This window comes from Pelobates fuscus, chromosome 10, assembly GCF_036172605.1.
Source record: "Pelobates fuscus isolate aPelFus1 chromosome 10, aPelFus1.pri, whole genome shotgun sequence".
Lineage (NCBI taxonomy): Eukaryota > Metazoa > Chordata > Amphibia > Anura > Pelobatidae > Pelobates > Pelobates fuscus.
This window is the reverse complement of record NC_086326.1, coordinates 17,392,197-17,417,905: the sequence shown is the minus strand read 5'-3', so window position 1 is coordinate 17,417,905 and position 25,709 is coordinate 17,392,197. Positions and strand designations below refer to the sequence as shown.

General features: G+C 38.1%; 1 protein-coding gene across 4 annotated transcripts in view; it reads right to left on the bottom strand.

Moving 5' to 3' along the window:
- LCOR (ligand dependent nuclear receptor corepressor) overlaps window positions 1–25,709 on the bottom strand; it is a 57,788-nt gene that overhangs the window by 11,031 nt on the left and 21,048 nt on the right. For 3 of the 4 annotated variants that reach the window (XM_063434280.1, XM_063434282.1, XM_063434281.1), the window contains exons 2-6: window positions 21,956–22,021; window positions 19,256–19,335; window positions 13,044–13,176; window positions 9,902–10,192; window positions 7,613–7,709 (exon numbers count right to left, since the gene is read on the bottom strand). In XM_063434280.1, the coding sequence (XP_063290350.1) occupies window positions 7,613–7,709; window positions 9,902–10,192; window positions 13,044–13,176; window positions 19,256–19,335; window positions 21,956–22,021 (667 nt within the window). Of the gene's footprint in view, window positions 1–1,740; window positions 5,257–7,612; window positions 7,710–9,901; window positions 10,193–13,043; window positions 13,177–19,255; window positions 19,336–21,955; window positions 22,022–25,709 lie in introns of those variants that run through there. The other variant, XM_063434283.1, reaches the window with a different exon arrangement.

Sequence of the window (25,709 nt, the reverse complement as noted above, 5' to 3'; positions counted from 1 at the left end):
CAGTGACACAGCAATACATTCCCCCTGCCTGTATATGGCTCTGTCATAAAAACGGCTTTATTGAAATTGCACTGCTCTCCCTTATTTTTTTTTTTGCTTTTTTTTTTATTCCATTACTTGTTCTCTCAAACTAAACCTAACCTACCAGTTTAAAAATAAAGTCAGCTTTGAGGTATGGATTTTTTTTCCTGTACATAAAAATAATTCAACTTTACTGATCTAAACAGAAAAAAATCCAACAAAAGTGACATAGTAGAGGACAAAATATATACAAAATTTGACTGAGCAGTCTTGCTAAAGAAAAACCTCCCATGACTTCTTGTTGCCGGACATTTTGAAAGAGGTACTTTCAAGTCTTATTCACTGCAAAAACATATGATTGTTAGGAGAACAAAACAAAATATAACTAAAACCTGATCTACAGATTAACAAGTTTGCTAAATAAAATGCAGCATAAGAGTTAATAAATCCTTTGAAGAGACCGCTCTGCATCAGATGGAATTTCTAATTTGTAGATTTTCCTTGCCTACAACAAGCATTGAGGTTAATGTTTAAATTACGTTAAAATTACACAGAAAAAGGTAGATTTTGTTGAAATAATAATAAAAAAAATAAAAATAAAAAAAAAACCTTTTTGGTAGCAAATTACATTTTGATTTTCAATAGAAACAGGTTTTATCCACACCAGTTTTACCATCATGGCAATATAGGAAATGTCCTTTCAGGTAGAAAATGAAGGGCTGTGCAACGGTTTGATACATCTTAAACCATTCAATTGTTGCCAAAGCATTGCATATTTCAGTTAACACTCCTATTTACATGTTAATAAAACTAAACTTTATTCTGACTGTTAGTAGGGCAATTTCATTGGCAAATTCCTTATCCCAGCATTATTACTCACTTTGGGCATATCATTTACAGTCAAATACTGCTGTAATTCTGAAGCCATAATCCAATGATACCTAAGAGAGGGATAGTTGCGAATCTTCATAAGCTTCACAAGAATACAAAGCCAGGGTTACCCAGCACAGTACCAAGTATAGGGTGAGCATGGAAGGAGGAACAATATATAAATGTTTTGGGGCATTCGTCAATGATGGGGAGGGGAGACCATTTGTGGGAATTACCAATATATGTTAGTATTAAGAAGGTGCACTTGAATTTTAGTCTGAAACTAAAAAAAAAAAAAAAAAAATCCTAAATATAAATCTCTTTAAATTATTCAACGGCGCCCTTCCCTGAAATATTTAAGGAACCACTAATCTAAATCCATGTGTCATACACAAAAAAAATAAGTTAAAAAAACAAAACTGCAAATGGCTATTTTCTATTGCAATTATCAATGCAATTAGTGCTTTAAATGTAACCCCCACATTTTACTATACAAAACAAGTGAAGTTTGGAGGAAATGATCATGCTCGTTCATTGCTCAAACCCATTTCTGTAAAGAGTGGATACCTGAAAGTTAAGTCACAGATCTCTAGTGGAATGTTTACAATTTTAGATGAAATAATACAATCTTCAGGTCTTAGGGCTATTTAAGTATTCTAAATTATGAAAAAAGTATATTACTATTTACAACTCCCTGCCTAAAATCTCTATATATTACACATATATAACAGCAACATTAAAGGGTAAGCACACCATAATCTTTTGGTAACAATTCAGATAAAAAAGTAGGGAGGAGAAAAAAAAATAAAACACAAAAAAAATAAATAAATTAGAAACGTTGAGATATTTCATGTATACACAATGCATACCAATAGTCAAGAATTTTAAATGCAAATAGTTAATTGCAATCCCATTTAAGAATGCATTAGTACGCTCAGCAACCCCCCTCCCCATACACACACAGGTAACAAGATTAAAAGACCATGTCAGTAAGTGTTTTCTAATATTTTTGCCCAATATTAAAATCAGATGTGTTACATACATTAATTTAAGACCCAAGGTGCACCCACCCTTTAATGTTTCCAATTAAGGAATGAGAAAAACATACAGCCAAAATAGGTTTAACCCAAACAGTGCAGAGCTACAGTAGCAACACAGGCTGCCTTTGATAAAATATAACCCAAAACAATTTACATAGAAAATTGCCTATAAAGTACACCCATACCTGGCAACTCACCATATTTGACCTGGACACTAGGAGTATGATAGCTCATTGCAGAGTCGAAATTGTAATCACCAGTTTGGGTGTCAAGGAGTGAAATTAAGTGCAGCTCACTTTACACCAAAACCTGCTAATATTCCTCGACACCTAATGGATGCGAAAGCTATTTTTTCCCTAATCCAGCTCCAGTAACTGGTAAAATTACCTTTCTCCCCTCATAGTAGGAGTTTCCCTGGAAACTGGGACAGGAAAGTATTTCCGGTGGGAGCGTCATTTAAGAGAGCAAATCTACTCTATTATGTACCCCTGACTAATTTGCAAGAAGCCTTGCAAAATTGAATGTTGGCTTTGAGGACTTTTTGCTGTAAGACAGAAATATCTTCATACATTGAAGATAGCTCAAAAGACATAAAATCTATAAAACTGCTTGGTTCATGGAGTGCTTCTAAAAGAACGTAAATTACCTGAAGATAGAGCACGTGGCATAATCTAAGCATCTGTAGCAAATCTTGCTACATCTTAAACCATACATGCATTAGACTTATGTAGTTTCAAATGTATGTAAAAATCTATTGAAAACATATTTGCTAAAAATAAGAAACCTTCATTCTTGAAACTGTGAAGCACAATGAGGTCATACTGTTATAGAAAAATATGCACAAGAAAAAAAAAAGTCACAGTTTATACCTCCCTTTATCTGAAATTACACAAGTTAGATAGCACACTTAAGAGGAGAGGATAAGGATAAACACAAAAACACACAGGACTGGAAAAAAATTATCACAAAGTTACCAAAAAAAAAAATATTTAAAAAAATATTAGCCCATCACACTTATTCATATGAAAAAAAAAAATATGTTGGCTCACTTCTATTAGATATTCTTACTTGTCGCAAAAAGAGTGCGAGAAGAAATTTCCAGCCTCTGTCTATATACATACACACAGTGTTTGTGTGTGGGTATACATCCCCAAACCCGGGCCATTCACACACATATTTATGGAAATTAAGTATCTGCTATAGCATAGAGGGGGAAACAAAAACAACAAAAAAGAAACCACAAACTGTGTGATAGTTTTGTGATAAGGCTACTTTGTCTAAATAAAACCCCCAACGATTCACAGAGCTGATGAGCAGGTAGTGTTTAAAACCGATTACTGACAAGTTTGAAGGTAGTGTGTACACCCGTCCTCCCTGTGCATAAAATGGCATGTATGCCAAAATCTTTTACAAACATAAAAAAAAAAAAGCAGTGAGTAGTAATTATAATTTTTTCAAATCACTATCTAAACCACTTCCGAGTCTAGTTATATTTCCTAGTACATAATATTTTGCATGTTTTTTGCTGGAGTGCTTTCCGGGTATGTGTACTCTTTCCCCCTACACAAATCTTTCTAATCTTTCCACATTGTTGTCCCTGAACAAGACAAATATTGTCTTACTCAGAAAATCCTCTAGATATATGAAATGTAAAGCTCTCGCATAATACTCTCTCATAGGTGGTCGTTATAACACCCTGAAGGCTTTCACCCATATTTTGTGCACTTGGCACATTCCTATCCTGAACTAAAGCCTTTTTATAGCTCGCAGTTTCCCAAAAAATTAGCAACCTCCAAAATATTTTTTGGGGCATATTTTGTTTTTTTTCTTAAAGAAAGATTCATTTTGGTATAAATACTTAAAATCAGGCTGTAGATGAATTGTATTGTTTCAAGAAGGTGTATAAATTATTTCTCTAAACATTGGTTGTATGTTAAGTAAATCCTGAAATTGACGATAAAGTGGACTTGTGTTCAAGGATTAAAAATAGATACAAAGAACACAATACATGCAGGCTCCAATAGCAACGAGTCCATATTTACATGTATAGGTTCTCCTGCTGAGGTAACAATTTTCTAAGTTTAGAAGAAGAAGAAAAAAGAAAAAGCATGCGTAAAGGCCAAACAAAATATTCTAGTGTTATACTGGGCATGACTAATGTACAAAGTTACACAATTAGGAGCACATCTTGTACACCCGTCTGATTTTTTGTCTTACAAGTCAATTAAAGGACTTCAAATGAGTTTCACATTTAAATAAATAGGTGTTATGTGTACTGTGTATTAACACACGTGCTCGCCCAGGTAAATACACCTCATATTATAACATTGGCACTCTACTGCATGCCTATTCATCTTTAGATTCATTTGCACTTTGCGATGCCTCCACCTCTTCCTGAGGTTCCAGTTCACTTTTTACTGCAATATCTTGATCCTCCAATCTCATCAATTTCATTTTTTTCTTTGGAGGGTTTTTTAGTGTGCCTAGCCTCTCTTTGACTTTGTATTCCAATGTGCTATGGGGAATCCCATAAATGCTCTGAGCTTTTGAAACACTCATTTTTCCATTCATGACAACAGAAATTGCTTCCTCCAAAATCTCACTGTTATATTGTCTGTATCTGCCTCGCTTTTTTCTTGGTTGCTTAGAGCCTGGGTCCCCTTCTTGATCAGAGTTGGGATATGGCTGTCCCGAGGTAGACTGCTCAACATCTGAGCTCCAGGAATCCGCAGTAGTATCCAGTAAATTTCTCCTATTTTGCTTTGGAAGGATAGTCCTTAATTTTTTGCTAAGTGCGCTCTCCGTTTGTGAACCCATTACCAAAGAGTTGTAATTGTACAGATCCCCACTACGGGACTCCCAAGAGAGGTCCATGCCACGGACCTGTGGAATTTTTAAATCAACTGGAGAAGAAAGGCCCATTTCCTTTTTAACATCATTTTTATGTTGAATGTTTTTTGGATAGGCATTTGCATTTTCTGAGAGAAAAGGCAGGTCACTGATGTTGCTGAGTGCACCATTACCCCTATATTTCATACGGCCAAAATTTAATTCATAGTGAGGCTTTGCCCAAGAAGCCTCTCTGGAAAGGATTAAGTGCTGTCCGTGATTCTGCAGTCCAGTGGAACCATGGCTGGCAGCTGTAGAAAATGGTTTCCTGCTAAGCAGTTCCTCACTAATCTGCAGTGAGCGAGCCAATGGCACTTTTAGAGTTGCGGAGTGGCCATAAGTTTCCCTGGTTCCATCCATCAAACTTCTTGGAGGCACCCCATCACCACTCCGCGGAAGTCCATCTGGACGGTGCTGGCTGGGTCTCCCAGGTCGCCTAATTGGATGGAAGGAAACTGATGTGAGCAGAACTTGCACAGGTAGGGAGGTATGGGTGAAGGGGCCACTCCTTTATTAGAAGGCCTTGCTTGGGTAACATCACTTTTTAGTATTATAATTTTTTTTTTTGTCTCAGCATCAGTGTCACTTATAAAAATAAAATAAAAATAAATACATAAATAAAAATTAAAATCACAAAAAAAGAAACGTTTGGGCAACAAAAAGTAAAAATCTGTCAGTTGGTCTTTGGTTGGGTTCACAAATTCTGGTAGTAGAAATAGGTCTAGCGCAACAGTCTGTAAATGGCACCTTAGCTATGAATTACAATGCAGTCAATCCCTTTAGTTGTAGGCACAATTGATTAATGTGACGTTACCACTAAACAAGTACAGTAATAAAAGAGTAAGCCACTTGGTAAAGGATGAAATCTATTAAAAACAAGCTAGACATAGTGTTTATTAACATTATTAAATAGTGAGAGGATAGAAAAATAAACAAACACCACCTGTAATTGGCCAGATTTGTGGCTTATCACACTGCAGCTTACAGAAAGAGCTAGATATAAATTGACATTGATCATCGAAATGATAAAATGCAGAGAGAAAATGGCCTGCAATTGTGTAAGCCAAATGGCAATTAATAAACAAAAACTTTCCAACATCTCTTGGCAAGCAGAGGCTTATAGAGAGGTTATTCAAATTTAAATGACTACATAGAATAGATTTTTATTTTATTTTTTAAATAGAATAGTTTGTAAATATTAAAGATTTCAGACCATTTTTTCTCTTTTGAATGTGGGATTTGAGGGATGGCAAAAAGTATGATTTACATGATAATTTGATTATCCCAGAATAATGATCAGCTATGTTTTATAATAAAATATAGTAGTTTCAAAATTAAATTTTACAAGGGTTATCAAAACCCGCAATAGAAATCAAAATACTCCTAAACATTAAAGCACTTTAAAAGTAACTAAATTGATTTGACACTTGCTATGAAGTTATGATTGTATCCTTCATACAAGATAAGCATACAGCAAAACAAAACCCATTTCAAATTAGAAACATCACCAAGAACCTACTAAAGCATTCATTGTACAGAGATAAGCCAAACCCAGGAAGGGTGCACTACATATGCCACTAAATTCAACATAGAAACAAGCAAACAGAATATTAAAATCACAACTCAAGAACAAAGTGTGAACATCATATTCTTATTAGAAGAATGACTAATGAAAGCGTTTTTGCACAAACATACAGAAACCCTACTTTTTACACTAAATTTATTTTGCATGCAGTACAGTTTATAAATCACTGTTTACTTATACAATTATCCCATCCATCACTTTCTGAAGACCTAATTAAACCCACCCCCCTTGTGCCTCATTTGAACCTACATTACACATTAAAAGTGTGAAATTCCAAGACTCAAGAATTACTAAGAATAAGGATAAAGGTGGAAACTCTCAAAGCTTCTAAAAAATGGATGTATGAAATCCACTGTGCAGACAGAAATTCTAATCATTTAACACAATCAGGATTTGATTTTGAATTTGTTTGCACCACTCCAATTAGAGCAACCATAAAGTTTAGAAAACTGTATACCTGTACCATAACGGTGTGAAGCCAATAAATGTAAAAGTACTTTACAGAATAAAGCTATTTAAAGCATATTTCTTTACCTGACTAACTGAATGGTTGCTGCTGCAATTACAACAGCACTGCAAATTGAATTAAGAGAAAACTACTGTTTTGTCATTTACAAACATTTTGAGATCTATTTTAGTAGGTTAACTTATCATGAATTTTATGACCGAAAGGTAAAATGAGGCACATATTTACTCCATTATTGGTAGTCATATTATTTTTGATGTTATTTACAAAATAAACAATTAGTAAAAAAATCAATCAATTTTTTTTAGTGCACTGCGATTACATTCCATTACAAAATGTAATTTACTCTTGGGTACTAAAACCACACCAGCTAAAGTTATTCAGCACATTTAATCTGGAATTGTCATATAGTCTGTAAAGATCAATAACAATTCTACATCCAAGCCAGATATACTCAAGTCATTTCAGTACCAAAGTTAAGCAACCAACATCTCTTCTAAGATTCAGCAGAATAGTGTGATAAATTTAAAATTTTGCAGAATGAATGTAGAAAAAAAATTATATAGAGAATGATTTTAATGAACACTTTACTGAAAGTTGAATTTTATTGAATAATGAGAGGATCATGGATTGCTTATGCACAAAGATTTACCCTGGAAAGATTAAAGAATCATTTTAGAAACCAATGAATTTGCAGATAGGAAAAAAAAAAAGGAAGAAGCAGATTTATATTTTTCTTACCCATTCCCTATAGTGTTTGAGGTACTTTGAGAAATGCTTAAGGACGTGCTTCCAGAGCAAGGGCTCTTCTTAGTGGACAGGTCAAGCACTCCATCTGCTGAAATGAAGAAAAAATCTGAATGGTAATGTCTGCTAAATACAATACACACTGAACAACTCTTTTCAGTGATAGGTCAAAGTCAGCACAAAAACAATAAGTGTATGGGATTGTATAGATGCAGCACGTTTGGTTCTTAAATATAAGGCGTGATATACACACTGGAGAGAAAACAAGGAAGTTGGATGTTTCTCATGTTTTTAGAAGCAAAGTGAGATTTGGGTGACCGTTTATTTGTCAGACTGAAAATGGTATGACAAAAACTAGAGAGATTGCATCCATAGATGGTTTGTGCCATAATCATTACAATAAGCTATAGAAGTATTGATACTTGCAATGTCCCTTTTAATAACCTCTCTCTGGTATCCAGTGGCAAAAGACAGGTGAGTGGAGGTGTGCTTTAACTAGTTCCAGTCAGCAGATATATACCAACGTAGGAGGCAGGAATGTGCCATTGTAAATTATTCCATAACAAGCTGCCAGAGAGTTGTGCTGAGCAGAACTAGCACAGCTCCATGAATCTACACTCCATACAGCTAGTAAAAGCTCTGATTCAAGTGCCATCAAGAATCAGAAAGACTGCCACACTGTATGCAGAAATGACCTGTTGCCTCACTGGGGAGAATAATGCAGCCAAGGAAAGAACAGTGAAAACCAGAACACCCAAACACTTATATACGCTACAATGTGGCTTTTGTCTCTGCCTCAGTATGAAGTCTCAGATGCACCTGGGCAGCTGCAGAGAAATGCTGTGTAGTGACTTTTCCTTTAGGGTTCAATTTCCACTAAACAACGGTGAGTGGGCAAGAATGATTTTTGAGTTCTATAACCACATTTTGTGCCATTACCTTTGCAAAAAGAATTTTGACCTCAATATTTTGTAAAGGCAGTGGAGTTGGAGTCAGGGCTGTGGAGGCAGAAGCAATTTAAATGTAGCCAATTTAAAAAAAAAAAAAAAAGAAGACGTGCTTACTCGGATATAGTAACTCTGTGTTGTAGGAACATGAATGCAAATTTGTTTTTGTTTTTAATAAATAAATAAATAAATAAATAAAATACCCTTAAGCATGTTAAAAAAAAAAAAAACCACTGTTTAAACACTTTACAATTATTATGCTTGCATGAAAAGGATAAAGTAGCGGTTTCTTTTGACTTGAAACTAAGTGGTAGTGCACACGGACATGAGGGAAAGCAAACACATTTATCCCTCTCACCGCTCTAATAAACAGAGGCACATTAAACAAATGTTTAAAAAGCTTACTTTTACAGAAAGGAATATCCATTTTTAAATATACAGAAATTAAACTGCACTATTATTACAATTTACAGAGTCTTCAACAACAAATTTAAATGATTTATGTACATTTTTCAAATGCACTAAACTAAGTTGAAACCGTTCATGAAAACTGAAAGAAGCAATTCCCTTATATCCAAGGGTTGTTAAGAACTGATAAACTAGCAGTTATGGTTCTGCCAATAATCCAGGCCAGTGTTAAGCTGTTATTTTCTACACTGCAAATAATTGAAGGAGGACTTATTTTTCTAAGAAAAATTGGAGGCAATTGGTTTTTTTTGTGTGCTCTTTTTTAAACGTTGTTTTGAAAAAAGTTGTTTTTAAATGTATCATTCTTAATATTACCAAAAGAAAAGAATGTATGTATCATTCTTAATATTACCAAAAGAAATATGGAATTTTCATTATAATAATTTTATGAAATATTGACAACTTGGGGGGGGGGGGGGGGGGAAAGCTACTTGAAGGTTGAAAATCTATATAAAAAAAATTATAATAATAAACAAATGTATACACATTAAGTCTTTTAAAAAAAAAAAAAAAAGTATGAGGTTGTATATTCTGATTATTACTTGCAAAACTACAGAATCAAAACAGAAATTATTTAGTAGTATACAAAAAATAATAATATTGACGTACATTATCTTTTTAATCAAAAAATGTATTAAAACACACATTTGACGTACCATCTGCCATAACAGTTCCCAAAGCACCAACAATATAACTTATAAGATGTAAAGCACAAATGAACCACAATACACAATCCACAGCACTCTAGGGTGAAAAGCTAAAATCGCCATAGGAGAAAACTCCAAGGTTGGAAACAGACATAACATATTTCCCGTATAAAATATCTAAATACATACTATATAACAATGAAATTACTACTCAAAGATACCTTGCTCGCAGGGTTCTTCAGAAGGTGACTTCTTGACAGTGAGGTCTAGAGGAGAATCTTGGTCAGCCATCAGAAGCTTGCTAAGTACAGGGTTCTGAGTTGTAGCAGGAGGTGGTGAACTTTTTCCAGAGGATAATTTTGGCAAGCTTTGGTTCTTTGTGCTGTTGGGATGGCTGGAGTCCTGAGTAGAGCTAGTTTTTGAGGTATATTCAGCAGCAAACTGTCGAATCATTCGCTGCATGATCTCACGAGCGACTAAGGGTATATTAGGATCAAAGACCCTAGGACTGTCTGGGGGAAAATAAATACAAATGCACTTTAAGCACAAATTTAAATTAAACAAAACACAACACGAACAGGCATTGAACCTGACCAGACATTGGCCACTCCAATTTAAAGAGACACTATAGGCACCCAGTCCACTTCGGCGCATTTAAGTGGTCTAGGTGCAGTGTTCTAGGTCCTCTAACCCTGCAAAGGTAAATATTGCAGTTTTTAATAAACTGCCATAAGTACCTTTGTGAGTTAACTCCATCTCTAGTGGCTGTCTACCAGATGTCCACAAGATGGACCTTCAGCTTGTTAGGCAACTTTAGGTCGCTTGGCGCATAAGGGCATTAGGTCATGTCATTAGGTTTCCCCCGCCAGCTGACTCTCTGCGCTGGAATAAGGTAAGTGACAGAAGGCACTATAGTTTCCATTTAAGACTACTGGAAAGCTTAAATTTTATCAAAGAAATCAATGAAGATTGAAAATTTCTCCTCTAACACTGCATTCACTTGTAATCATCTTCTCTACGGGTACCATATCTTACCAAAATCTGACAGCATGGCCAAATTCAGATCATATCAAAAATGTATATTTGAAATATAATTTAATATGAATACAATAAAACATTTTCAAAACACACAAAAACACCACCACACACATACTATTAGGGTCTGACTGGCAAGTACCAAACAGGGTTTCAAAATAAACCCTATTTATTCTTATACATAAATATATACATAATGTGAATGAACTACTAAAGACAGAAACTATAGCTTGATATCTATATAACAAAACACCAAACTAGTGCCTTTAGATACAAGACCGTACCAACCATTGAAGTATGTAGATGGACAATCCTGTATAACAAGAGACCGTAAAACATGTCTCCTGCCACAGATTATATAATTATCTTATAAAGGACCCTTTACAAAAAGGGTTTAATGCAGAGCTCGGCTCCATTCCCTACAGCTGGTAGCCCGCCCACCTCTATTCAGCCAGCCGGCCACCCACTTTGGTTGGAACCAGTTGACAAATCCCAGGCACCAGGACAAAATGCATAGTTGCCATGGTGACCTAGGATTTGTTGAGCCCTGGTTTAATGCCAGTTCAACTGTCAACTGACTGCACATGCAATTAAACCACTTAAAGATGGTGACATTTTGATGGGAGTAGGGCTTACAGGAGACCCCTTTCCTAACCTCAACATTTACAAACACAGATAGAATGCGCCCATTGCAAACGAGGAGTCCCATGTTCCATCAGCCAACAGACAGTTTATTGGTGTATGTGAAGGGATCGCAGCCAATTAGTAATCCAGCACGGATAATCACATATACCAATAACCTGATGTTTTTCTCCAAAGCAGACAGAATGTGAATCCAGCAAGGTCTTGCACAGAATAAAAGTTTAACATTATGTGCTTTAAGAAACACTATTCTCTGCACACCACAAGGGCAAACAGCACAAATAATCTATTGTTTGATGTCACTTAGTGAAGGATCTCCTTGGAACTGCAGATGTCTTGTTTGGAAGAGAAGTGAAGATCTGGCCATGGGGAGATGAACAGGAAACATAACAAGGGATCTTAATGAAGTCAAGAGCAAATATATGGTTGAAATAATATGGTTGGGGAGATTAATTTGAGAAATATGTCTGGAAGTGATTACTAACCATGGTTAGAAAGGGCAAGGGTATTAGGAAATTCATTGGGGGGAAATGTCAGGGCGAGTAGAAGGGTGCAAGGGGCTGTTTTTGTAGTTTTGTGAGGATGTTGCAGATTAAAGGCACAATATAGTCACCCAGACCATTTTAGCTCATTGAAGAGGTGTGGGTGCAATGTCTCTGTCCCTCTTAGTCCTGCAATGTAAATTATTGCAGTTTTAGAGAAACAGCAATGATATCCTTGCAGAACTAAGACTGCATCCAATGACTGACAAACCTACAGCCACTAGAGGCACTGTCTGGATGTAAACAGACTTCAGGTCACCTAAATGACACTGAACATCCTCAAGCTCTACATTAGGATATCCTTCGTCCTGAGGCAATGGTTCCTTATGGGTAGGGCCTAATGCGCACACCTTACATGCGCATTAGCCCCCGAATCCCCCACCCCCACTGGCCTTTGAATCGTGTGAGTAAATAAAGGGTTATTAATAAGATTCATGGAAGACATGAAGGAAGTTCAGGATTGCATACTGTGATAGAATTTATCTGGATTCCAAGGCTCAAGCTTATAGGTGTCATATTTTGGCTAACTTGGACTCAGGAAATGCTTGATGCTTAAAACGACACTTAAGACCATATATGTCTAGTTTCGGGAGCAGATGGCTCCCACCTGAGCCGTCTCTTCTCAAATCATTCTGCTCTCTTTCTCTGAACTTGTTATATGCACATGACGTTCATCCCTTTGTCTTATCTGTACTCCTTTTACCCTTTCACTCCCTTCCTACTACTGTCCTATGAGTATTTGCACATAAGCACTTACTTTTTAATGTATAAAAACCCAACTGACGAATAAACGACAGAGGCTTATTTTGATAACCAACACGCGTCTGGTGTCTAATTCACGCTTCTCCAAGTGCACGTGTTATAATAATTTGAATTCTGAATATAACAAAGACCAATATTTGGAGCTATATCACTATCCAACATCAATATCAAGACCCCAAAATAAAGAAATCAGCAGGCAGTGGCTTATTAAACAATTAGATTTGCGTTTTAGGAACAAGGTAAGAGGTATAGAACAATAAGCAAAGCTCCCTGTTTATTAATAGCATTACAAATGATACAGACTCCTAAACAAGAACTGCAACACTTAAGAAAAAGCAGACACATATTGCCTGCATTTGAGCAAGATTGAGTAAACACAAACCTTTCTTGTAGAAGACTGCATTGATAAATTCTTCTGCTTGCCTTTCTAGTCGAATAATTTTTGCTTGATCTTGTTTAAGCAAGTTTTCTTGTCCAGCTTCACAGACTGGTTTATGAAAGCCAGCTAAATGTTCCTAAAAAGAAACCAAAACCACTTATTGCAGCACAGTCCACTGATTTAATGCAAAAGATAACATTTTGTATACAATCAGCTGTACAGAAATGTTTTAAACCATTCTTAACCCCTTAAGGACCAAACTTCTGGAATAAAAGGGAATCATGACATGTCACACATGTTATGTGTCCTTAACCCCTTAAGGACACATGACATATGTGACATGTCATGATTCCCTTTTATTCCAGAAGTTCGGTCCTTAACCCCTTAAGGACACATGACATGTGTGACATGTCATGAATCCCTTTTATTCCAGATGTTTGGTCCTTAAGGGGTTAAGGGGTTAAACATACTTCTATTACAAGAACTTGAACAAAATCAGAAAACAGTACTGGGCAAAATTATTCTGATCATATACACCATTTCTCCCCCACTCTTTCAAAAGTGATAGGCAGCTAGCAGACCAGAATTAGAATTTGTGGTTTGAAAAAGCATAACATTAATGCCTTTATTATTAATGCTACATATATTTATTTTTTTTTCAAATTCTTTATTTTTGCAGTGCGTATATTGGTTACAGGCATACATATGCTACATATATTTTAATGCTTGTCATATACTTTAGGAAAGGCTTGGATATCTCAACCTCTTCTGAGCAAGGAAGAGGTCACAGTGAACAATGGACATTTGGAAAGATTTAATTAATATATTTTATTTGTGAAAGGTCTAGCAAAACTCTCCTCAATTTAAGCTTTCCTATGGTCATCTCCAAAGGGACACCTGTTGGGGATGGGTGGAGTCTGTGGAAGCGGTTTAAGCAGTAAGTATTGCAGTTAGAACATTTATTTCCCATGTTAAAAGGACATTCCAGACCCCTAAAGCACTATAGCTTGCTGAAAAGCTTTATGCGTGACGAGTGTGTCCTGTTTTGTTAATTTTGCATTTGCAGATTTCAATAGAAATTGGAACTTTTATAAAATATGCCACACACCACTGGCTGTCGATCAGACAACAGGTCCTGTTACTAACTGGTTGTTTAGGTCTGTGGAGCTAAAACGCAAGAGGCAGCAATAGCTCAGAGCACTTGCCTTCCAAAGACTTAAATACAAAGACTCTTAAGCTGCATTGGGAAGTCTAACTGGACAGCCATTGACAATCATGGTGGGGTTAGAAGGGGGAGGGTTTGCAAAGTCTACAGACAAGAGAACATCCATTTTTGCAAGCTGTTTTTAGATATACTCCAAGCCCCCCTCTTCCCCTCCCACCCAATTTTAAAAAAAAAATACAAAAACACAATATCCGCTAAACTGTGTTTATTTTGTATTTGTGCAGTGTCACTTTAAAATTAGTGCAGGACCCACCGATATTGGGTTACTGTGGACATAGTGGTGGGCTTAACACAATATGGCCATATGTTGAATCTACATATTTGTGTCCCAATATAAGTGAATATAAGTAGCCTTTTAAAATTTAAAAAAAAAATTGTGACCAGATTCCTATTGAGCTGAGCACCCACTCATCCACTGTAGGTGCCCTTTCAGAGGTGACCACAGGAACGTATAAATTGAGGAGAGTTGCTAAAAGAATCTTAAGCAAGAAGTATTGCAGTAGTATTGCAGTTAACATGTCAATATCCTATGTTTACATTAGTGTAGGATCCACCAATATTGGGGTACTGTGACATCGTGGTAGGTTTAACACAATATGGCCATATGGTGGAACTGAGTCCCCATATTTGCTTTCTAAGATAGATAGGGGATTTTAAGTAAAATGTTAAACTGTATTTTTATTTCCGTTTTGTGTGCGCTATTCTTTATTCTATATTTTGTATCTTAAAACACAGCGTTTATACACTGTAGCAGTTTCCATATATAAAGAAGCCAGTTTGTATAAAGTCAAATACAGCAGATAAACTGATCCAAGTGTCGAATAAAACCCACATGGTTTTCATCTGTTCCATCATTTTCAACTCCCCTTAATGCCCGTCACCTCAGTAACCTCCCCATTCTTTTGTACTAATCCCACTTTTACTGTTCTTATTTAAATTTCACACCCCAGATATAACACCACAAGTATGTGCACTAGGCAGGTTTTATTTTCCCCTTCAGCTGAATTGCAGGCCAGGGTGGCCTTAAAGGGACACTGTAGGCACCCAGACCACTTCAGCTCATTAAAGTGGTCTGGGTGCCAAATCCCATCACCCACAACCCTGCAAGTGTAACTATTGCCAATTTTATAAACTTCAATATTTACCTTGCAGGGTTAAGTCCTCCTCTAGTGGCTGTCTACCAGACAGCCACTTGAGGGACCTCCGGCTTCTTAGACGACTTTTGGTCGTCTAAACGACGCTGGGTGTCCTTATGCTATACATGGGACCTCCAGCACCGCCAGAATCCACATAGGAAAGCAGTTAATAATGTTTTCCTATGGGGAGGTGTAATGAGTGTGCGTGGCAGGTCTCCCCCGCCGGCGGAGCCTGACCTAGCGCAGAGGAACACAGGTGCTGGATTGAGGTAAGTGACTGGAGGGGTTTTAACCCAGGATCCTCTAGTGCCAGGAAAAGGATTTGTTTTCCTGGCACCGGAGAATTCCTTTAGTACTCAGGTGAGTCTGCCATGGAGTGAGTGGAGGAGACGTGAAGTTTAGACCACTCCCAAACCGCTTAAACTTCCCTCTTCTGCCCCCAACCTTACGGTGTTAACATGGGCAAGTAAAAACACACATTCTCTGCCCTTATTACTTGTGAAGAGGAGGGGGCGTGGCACGTGTAATATTCCTTCCATCTTTCCCTCACACAGTGACGACATGCACATCCCTTCTATATTTCCCCACACCCGAACCATCTTTCACTTGCACAGTGCATGCACGCACATCCCTTCTATTGTTCCCTCGCACAGTGCAGGCACACACATCCCTTCTATCAGTCCCTCCCACAGTGCAGGCACGCACATCCCTTCTATCGGTCCCTCCCACAGTGCAGGCACACACATCCCTTCTATCGGTCCCTCCCACAGTGCAGGCACACACATCCCTTCTATCAGTCCCTCCCACAGTGCAGGCACGCACATCCCTTCTATCGGTCCCTCCCACAGTGCAGGCACACACATCCCTTCTATCGGTCCCTCACACAGTGCAGGCACACACATCCCTTCTATCAGTCCCTCCCACAGTGCAGGCACGCACATCCCTTCTATCGGTCCCTCACACAGTGCAGGCACGCACATCCCTTCTATCGGTCCCTCACACAGTGCAGGCACGCACATCCCTTCTATTGGTCCCTCACAGAGAGAGGCATGCACAGGAGCAGCAGTGTTGAGGCTGGATAATATAAAGACTATCTAGTGATACTCAACTACAAGTGTCTGTGCAGAACGGTTTGTTTCTTAGAGTGGCAGTCTTTTATTTAAGAGTACAAAAGATAAGATAAAAATTTCAGCACTTCTCCTGTGCCTTTGTCAAGGAGAAGTGCCAAAACGTTTATTTTTTGCACTCCTAAACGACTGAGAAACAAACAGTTATGCCCATACATTTGTTTGTAAATTGACTGGATGTATTTGGGAGAATGGCTCCTCCCCTGCTTGGAAGCCCCCTACTGGGAGTGTTCCCCATAGTGTGTTCATTTCTCTCTCCTTTGGAACATACATAGTGATACTTGACATGCGGGAAAGAGAACAAAACATTAATTTTGATAACAATGGTAAAGCAGGTGAAAGAATATGGGAAACATTATTTTTCCAAAACTTGAATAGTGGATATTAAAAATAGTTTTAAGGTGACAGTTGTCCTTTAAATGACAACATGCAAAAAAAAAAAAAAAAAAATCACATCACAATTCTGCCTTCTCCATATATATAACGTGGCAGCCAAAAGAGTGGCATGTGTAGAGCCTGGATTAGCCAGATCAGCACCATAGGACTATATATCTTGTGGTGCTTATCTGGCTAATCCAGGCTCTACACATGCCAATCTTTTGGCTGCCACGTTATATATATGGAGAAGGCAGCATTGTGATGTGTAGAGCCTGGATTAGCCAGATAAGCACCACAAGATATATAGTCTTGTGGTGCTTATCTGGCTAATCCAGGCTCTACACATGCCACTCTTTTGGCTGCCACGTTATATATATGGAGAAGGCAGCATTGTGATGTCATTTTTTTTTTGCATGTTGTCTAAATGACAACATGCAAAAAAAAAAATGACATCACAATGCTTTACTAGATTTTGATTATATCACTGTAAGGAAACTAAACCACCGTGTAAATCCCACCACACCATCATTGTAATTTATAAATGAGAGGAAAAAAAATATAGTATCAAGTTTTCTGTACTGAAGAGATTATAACCTGGTGTGCAATATAGCTCTACGTCCAATTATACATGACAGATTCTTTCATAGATGCAAAAAAAAAAACAATATATCCGTTCCCAAAACGTCTTTATTAGAAATTGCCATTTCCTATTCAAAATAAAAGCATTGCATGGGGGAATTATGGATTGTTTTTCTCAAATTGATGGTTAAGAAGTATTCTCCTACTTTTATTACTTTTTCTGCCACAGATGTTATTTCCATTTGTCAAAGACATACCGCTTTTATTGAATAGAATCCATGATTTGTAGAGGTCCATACACATTCTTCTGGCGCAGGGGTAAGGAGGTTGTCGCTAATGTAATAGTCAAGTTTGTAAGCCATAAAAAGGGAGCTCCACTGCCCTCCCCCCACCTACAATAAGTAAATAAATGTAGATATGCCCCCTCTGAAATGCACAGTGATGCATGCATTTAATTGTGCATTTTCTTTCATTTTTTTATAAGGAAATCACAAACTTCCCCATGCAGCTCAATGAGAAGTATTTGCAAGGCAGGTGCTCTTGGCAATTGCTGCCTCTTGAGTTTAGCTCCGCCGAGCTCAAGCAAACCAGGAAGTAGAAACACACTAATGCATTCAAACACCAAACAAACCATTGCATTCAAATGGCAAAGTGTATACAACTACACACACAGTCACACACACAATCCATATAAAACATGCTTATATTCAAATGCACACTGTTCACAAACACAACCATGCAAGGATAGGCAAGTGGTAGATGCCAAGCATTGTGGGAGTTGGATGACAGTGAATGATCTACCTTTTGGCCACCTTTACGCTAGAAGAGGGTCCAACACCAGGGCCCTCTTTACATTAGTTCCACAAATGACCATGGGGGTTTCCTAGGTGCAATTTCCCACAGCATGACATCGATAAAGGAACAAAAACAGGGTATGCTCAATGTCATATTGCTGTACAGTGTTCTAAAAGTGTCTGAAATAGTACAGAAAAGGCAGTGTTTACAATTTAGAGACTGCAGGGACAGGCTATTTGCACCCAAACTGCTACATTGAGTACTACATTAAGCTGTAGTGGTTCTGGTGTTAAGAGTGTCGCTTTAAGTCTATGGAGTGATACGCACAACTTACTCACACTATACTCTACAACACACTGGAATGAGATGTCACACAAATTAGCCTCTTTCTTCCCTATTATCAGGAATAGCTCCAAATAAATAAGCTAATTACCATAAAAAAAATATTCTTGTTCTGAACTCTGCAAGCAGCATAAAATGCACCCCACTCCTAAGGAGATATGGAGTTGCACTCACCCCACTTAACTCCAATCACAGATGGATGAGCAGAAAGGAAAATGTATTTCACCAAATCTAGGTGCATTTAGTCTTCACATGTACACCAACACCAGGCAGTTTGTGAGCCCAATTCCAGGTCTTACAATATCAACATTTACCCAGCAATCTGAGCACACCCAATTTGTTCAGACATAATTATCCACGCCCTCAGTCTTCAAAGAACTTATATTCTGCAAGTGCCTGGCATGTAATAGTGCAGAGGAGGCAGAGAAAAAAAAATTGAACAAAGTAACAAAAAAGTAAAAACAAAATTGGATTTATGCAAACTGGCACTGGTCAACAAGAAACTTGCTACAGAAAGCGGTGTTTTAAATAAACTACAAAATGTATGTGTGCTTTCAATGTTGTTTGTTTGGGCTGGTAGTCTTACAACATATTGATGAAGTACTCGCTGTACAAGACGTTTTATCAGATTACCTTAACTTTTTCTCGTCTCACGCAGCAAAAAAGGCAGTTTTCATCAAAAGACCAGTCACAAACACTTGTAGGTTCACAGTCTGCAAACATGGACAAAAATATGCATAATTAAGTACAACCTCTTAAAATAACATACTATAAGCAAAATAGCAGGTGCAATAAAGTTGTTTGCATATTTTTCAGTATCTTGAACTTTAAAGCCAGAATCTATTAATACACAATCAAACAAGGTACCCTAAAAAAAATAAATACAAATATTGCTCTGAGACAAAAACACAATAACAATCTAAAAAAACCTTAATGAAGACTGTGATTTAAAGGGATACTATAAGTGCCAGGAATACAAAGCCTACCCCCGCTCCCATGCACCCTCCCCCGACACTTACCTTACTCCAGCACCGATGTTCCTTGGCGCTGGGTCGCGACTCCGCCTCCTCTGATGAGCGGAAGCTAAAAGCTTATGCGCGGCAAATGCCGAGCGTGCATCAGACCTCCCTATACGAAAGCACTGAATCATTCGGACGCTGGATGCCCTCATGCAGAGTGTGAGGATGTCCAGCGTCATTTACAGTCCGTTAGGATCCAGGAAGAGCCTTGAGTGGCTGTCTGGGAGAGAGACTTTGTGCTGAAATGTAAACACTGCAATTTCTCTGGAACTCCAAAGTTTAACATTGCAACACAAAGTGCAGTAGGGATACTGTACCCAGACCACTTCAATGAGCTGAAGTGGTCTGGGTGCCTATAGTGTCCCTTTAATACAAGTACAGATGCAAAATGTGCAGGCATTACAAGTTGGTACGCCAAATTACTTTCTAGATTATTGAGAATATTATATTAAAGTCTACTCACATTCCAGGGATACACTGAGCACCAACAACAAAATCACAAATACATCTAAAAGCTCAATATTCCCCTTTCTTCTTATAAATGTAAACACTAAATTGTAAAACCTCCAATCAAATATTGTAGCTTAGGCACCAACACAATTTTAAAGATTGACTGACTGTAGTAGTTATGGTGCCAGAGTGTCCTGGTGTCACCCCAGACTAAGTAGTGCAACCTTGTAAGAACAATTGGACAACTTACATGGGTCCCATCCAGTGCCCAACTCCCCAGACACTGATCTAAGCCAGCACATGTCCCTAGCTCACAAACTGCAGCAAGGAAGGCAGTGAGGGGCACCTAGCATAATTCAGGTAGGTTGATAAATTGCTTTTAAAGCAGTTTGATTTCTCGGTCTAGGAGGGAGTCAGCACACTATGGCCCCATACCTATTACAGTGGTCTGTACTGGTTTAAGTGCTTAGAATGTTCTACATGTTACAGGCCAGAATTTTGACAGATGTGGGAGGCAGAATGCTGCAAAACATTTTTCTTTTCAAACATGTAAATATGTAGAAAATACGTAATTACTAACCTATTAGGACCAAAAGCCTATAACAGGGGTAGGGCAACCTTTGCACTCCAGGTGTTGTGGAATACATCTTTCAAAATGCTCAAACAGCCATAATGATGGCAAAGCATCAATAGAGATGCGGTTCACAACACCTGCTGATGGTATTTGCTACATGCTTAAATTTTTCAAGAAAAAAAAAAAAAAGTTTTGCAGTATTCTGCCTCCTCTGCCCTGCGGAGCTCAATCTGCGCAATGCCCTCGCTGGGTGAAGATTGATAGTTTTTTGGGGCGTTTTTTTTTTTTCGCACTCGGGTTTTTAATTTATTTTAAAAAAATCGACTGTTTTATTTGGCCTTTTTTGGGACTAAAAGACGGCCCATTTAGGGCCCCCACCCGCCGCTCATGGGTGGGGGCCAAGGGGGATTATATGGCCTCCGTTTAGTTGAATAGCCCCCACTCACAGGGCAAGGGGAACACTATGTTTCTCACGCCCAACCCTCCCCCCCACTAGTTAAGGGATGCCCCACCATGGGGCCATTTTTATTTTTGGGGTATTTTATTTATTTTTTACAACAGTGAGCAGCCACAGGTAGGGTCAGATTAATTACCAATACGAAGTAACCTTTACTTAGTATTAGTAAAGTTGGCTGAAAGACCAATCTTGGTCTTTCAGCCTTTTGGTAGATAGCATCCTGATACCGTGGGAATTAGGGAGCTATCTACTAATTTCGAATGAAATTGCGAACCGACCTAAAAGTAACGATTGTTCTCATTCTCTTAGGGCGAAATTTGGTAGCTCCACCAGCGTCCTGTCTAAATGACAGGACGTTCAGGAATAGTGAAAGAAGGCATCATGAGAAAACAGAAGAAAGGTGAGAATTTTGGGAAATTGCTCTGACCACAGGAAGTTGAACACACTTTGCTCATCCGCTGGTCAAGCGTAGGAAATCTACATAAGACAAAGTAGTCTCTACTTTGCCTTATGTTTTAAAGAAAACTAGAGCAGACAGGAATAAATGAAGAACAGATCCTGAGAGAGGAAGAGAAGAGAAAGTGATTAGGGAAAGGTAAGTTCGGCATGACAGTGCCGCTTTAAGCATACTGTGTGCCACTGTGTTTTACAAGAGTCATTTGTATTTTAGAATATTGATTTGGCACATGTATCTAGAGGTCAGTTCTTAGATGATAATATTATTGCAATTATCAAAAAGAAAATTCTGAAAAACAATTTTTTTTTTTTTTTTAAATAAGTAACCAAACTATTCTGAGTGCAATATAAAATATGTGTAAAAAGGAAGAACATACCTTCAAACAAGCTGAGATCTTTAAGTAATCCAGGTCCAAACAGTCCTTCTAAAATGCTTTCAAATCCTAAAAACAAAGAAGAAATTCAGTTGGTTGTTGCAGTCATTTTCAAAACTAATAATAATAAGCTAAGGAAATCAAGATAAACAACATTGAAATACAAACCAAAACCATAAAATAGTGGAACTTCTTTCTAACAGGTAATGCAGAGGCCTGTCCTACACATGAAGCCAATTACGACAAAGTACCCACCAACAGTCTGGTAATTTATTTTAGTTAAAGGGACGCTATAATCACCAGATCAACAACGGTTTAATGTAGAGATTATGATGTCTATTGCCTGTCCCTGCAGGTTTTTCAATGTAAACATTGGCTTTTCAGAGAAAAAAGCAGTGTTTTCATTGGTGCCTAGTAGTACCTCTAGTGGTTGTCACTCAGATGGCCATTAGAGGTGCTTCCTATCGCAATGCTGCACCACCTACATTCAGCATCTCCACACACTGCATGAAGGAGCTGAATATTCCCCTTAGAAATGCATCTCTATGAGGAGATACTAATTGGTGTAGCTTGGCGTTTTGTCACGCATATGCAATAGCTTCCCAATGCTTTTCCATGGGAACTTATAGGATTGGCTGAGATCATCAAAACTGATTATCTCAATCACAGAGGCGGAGCCAGCCGAGCAAAACCGACACTGCGTGGGAGAAAAAAAAATAATTTTCACTCTACAGAGAAAAGGGACAAGGGACCTAAACAGCTACACTAGCACTAGTGGCAGGAATACAGGTTTGTAAAATACAGGTTTGTTTAAGCAAAAAAAAGCAACGTCCTTGTAGTAATAATTGCTACAGGCAACGTTTTATTTTTAATTTTTATTACTGCCCCCAAGTTGCAAAGTTTTCATATGTAGAGGGAAGATGCTTCATTGAAGAGAAATGATGATATATTTTGAAGACAATTTAGGGCATTGGTTGTATTCAGAATCTCTACAGAACATTCATGTCTCCTAAAAGTGTCAGGAACACCTACAGTGTAGAAATCACAGTTTAGGTACGAAGCCTCCCTGTGGATTGAGATAAAAGGGTTAAAACTTATACTAGCTCCCACATCTGTCTCGCAGTGGCTGAGATCAATATTGGTGATCTAAGCCAATCGAATCATTCCCAATAGGAAAGCATAGGGAGGCTATTGCCCATGCGCAACAAAACGCCACACTGCACCAATCAGCATCGCCATTGGGAATGTTCAGTGCCTCCATGCAAAGCGTGGAGACAATGAATTCCAGTGCTGAACACTGCACAGCACTGAGAGAGGAAGCATCTCTAGTGGCCAATAGAGTGACTGTCACTAGTGTTGATACTAAGCATCTATGTAAAGAGTGCTAAGAGTGCATGGACATGCTATAGACACCAGAATCACTACATTAAGCTGTAGTGGTTCTGGTGACTTTAGTGTCCCTTTAAGTCTCCATATGAAAAAGCAAACTGGTGCAATGACACTAGACAACACAAGAAAGTAAGAACAGCTAACACCGACTCCCCATATTATTCAGTATTTGCCAAAATGAAGAATTTCTATAGAACCGACAATCCCACACTTTCAAATAAGGAATCCCAAAAATGCTAAACTGCCATGTAACTCGAGTAGGGTGCCTAAAATCAATGTAACTGCTACAATTATTATTAATTTGATTAAAGCACCCATCTGCGTTATCAAAGTGCAGATATGAAGTCAAATGTCTTGTTTTCTTCTTTTCCTATAACCAATTCTTTAACATTAGAGATTGCAGTAGTAAGCTCTACAGAATTTGTTGGCGCTATATAAATGCCAATAATAATAAAAAAAATTAAGAGGCAAACCACATAAACCTAAACATGTTATTAAACTGATGTGAATGTATTTTTTTTTTTTAACTCCTTAAAGGACCACTATAGGCACCCAGACCACTTCAGCTCAATGAAGTGGTCTGGGTGCCAGGTCCAGCTAGTTTTAAACCTGCAACTGAAAACATAGCAGTTTCAGAGAAGCTGATATGTTTACTGAGGGTTAATCCAGCCTCTAGTGGCTGTCTCACTGACAGCCGCCAGAGGCGCTTCCGCGATTCTCACTGTGAAAATTGAGTGTTCATTTAATTTTAAAATACCAAAGTGCAAAGTAAACCTCCTTTACCTATTTAGCCAGAGTTGCTAAAACAGGAATGAAGCTGAAATATGTTATGGCAGTTTTAACATTTTACATGTGCCATAACTCTCATACAAGGTATTATGGGAGAGTTGCAGAAAGTTAGCACACATTTACATCAAAAGACAGATAATAGATAAATGGGCTTGTAACAATCAGATCTGCAAAATGTCACAGCATTTATTTTCTATTTTCACTTGTGTATTTACCTCTGAAACCCGCAGAACACAATAATCAAGTTGAGGGGTACAAGTGACATAAAAATAGTACTTCCAGTATACATTCATACAGTGATGGGAAAAATAAAGTACACCTGCTTTGATTTCTATGGTTTTCACATATCAGGACATAACGATCATCAGTTCTTTAGCAAGTCTTTAAGTTTGGCAAACACAACCCAAGATGAAAAACACATGCCATATTACACTGTATTATGATTCCTTTAACAAAAATAAAGCCAAAATTAAGAAGCCATGTGTAAAAACCTTAGTACACCTTATGATTCAATAGCTTGTAGAACCATCTAAAGCAGCAATAATTTGAAGTAATCTTTTCTGTATGACTATCAGTCTCTCGCATCACTATGGAGGAATTTTGGGCAACTCTTCTTTACAATGGTGCTTTAGTTCATTGAGGTTTGCTGGCATTTGTTTATGCACAGCTCTCTTAAAGTCCCGCCAGAGCATTTCAATCGAATTGAGGTCTGGACTTATACTGGGGCCTTTGCAATACCTTGATTCTTTTCCTTTTCAGGCATTCTGATGCAGATTTTCTTGGGTGCTTTGGATCATTGTCCTGCTAAAACACTTTTTACAGAGGTGGTCACACTTGCTGATGATCAATTAATCAAGGACATTTGACTAGTAGCACATGTCTTCTACTTAGCTTCTTAATTTCCTATGGAGGCAGTAAGTGTGTACTAAGTTTTTCACACAGCTTCTCCATTTTGGCTTTATTTTTGTTAAAGGGCCACTCTAGGCACCCAGACCACTTCAGCTTAATGAAGTGGTCTGGGTGCCAGGTCCAGCTAGGGTTAACCCATTTTTTTTTTATAAACATAGCAGTTTCAGAGAAACTGCTATGTTTATAAATGGGTTATTCCAGCCCTCAAAGCCTCTAGTGGCTGTCTCACTGACAGCCGCCAGAGGCGCTTGCGTGATTCTCACTGTGAAAATCACAGTGAGAGCACGCAAGCGTCCATAGGAAAGCATTGAGAATGCTTTCCTATGAGACCGGCTGAATGTGCGCGCAGCTCTTGCCGCGCATGCGCATTCAGCCGAATGGGAGGAGAGGAGGAGGATCGGAGGAGAAGAGCTCCCCCTGCCTGGCGCTGGAGAAAGGTAAGTTTTAACCCCTTTCCTCTCCCCAGAGCCAGGCGGGAGGGGGACCCTGAGGGTGGGGGCACCCTCAGAGCACTATAGTGCCAGGATAACGAGTTTGTTTTCCTGGCACTATAGTGGTCCTTTAAATAAATTATGACACTGTGTAGTGTCTCTGTGGTCAGAAAAACTCCAGTCATAAATGTGTACAAGAAAAAGGCCCCCACGGAAAATTGCTCACACTGAAAACTGCC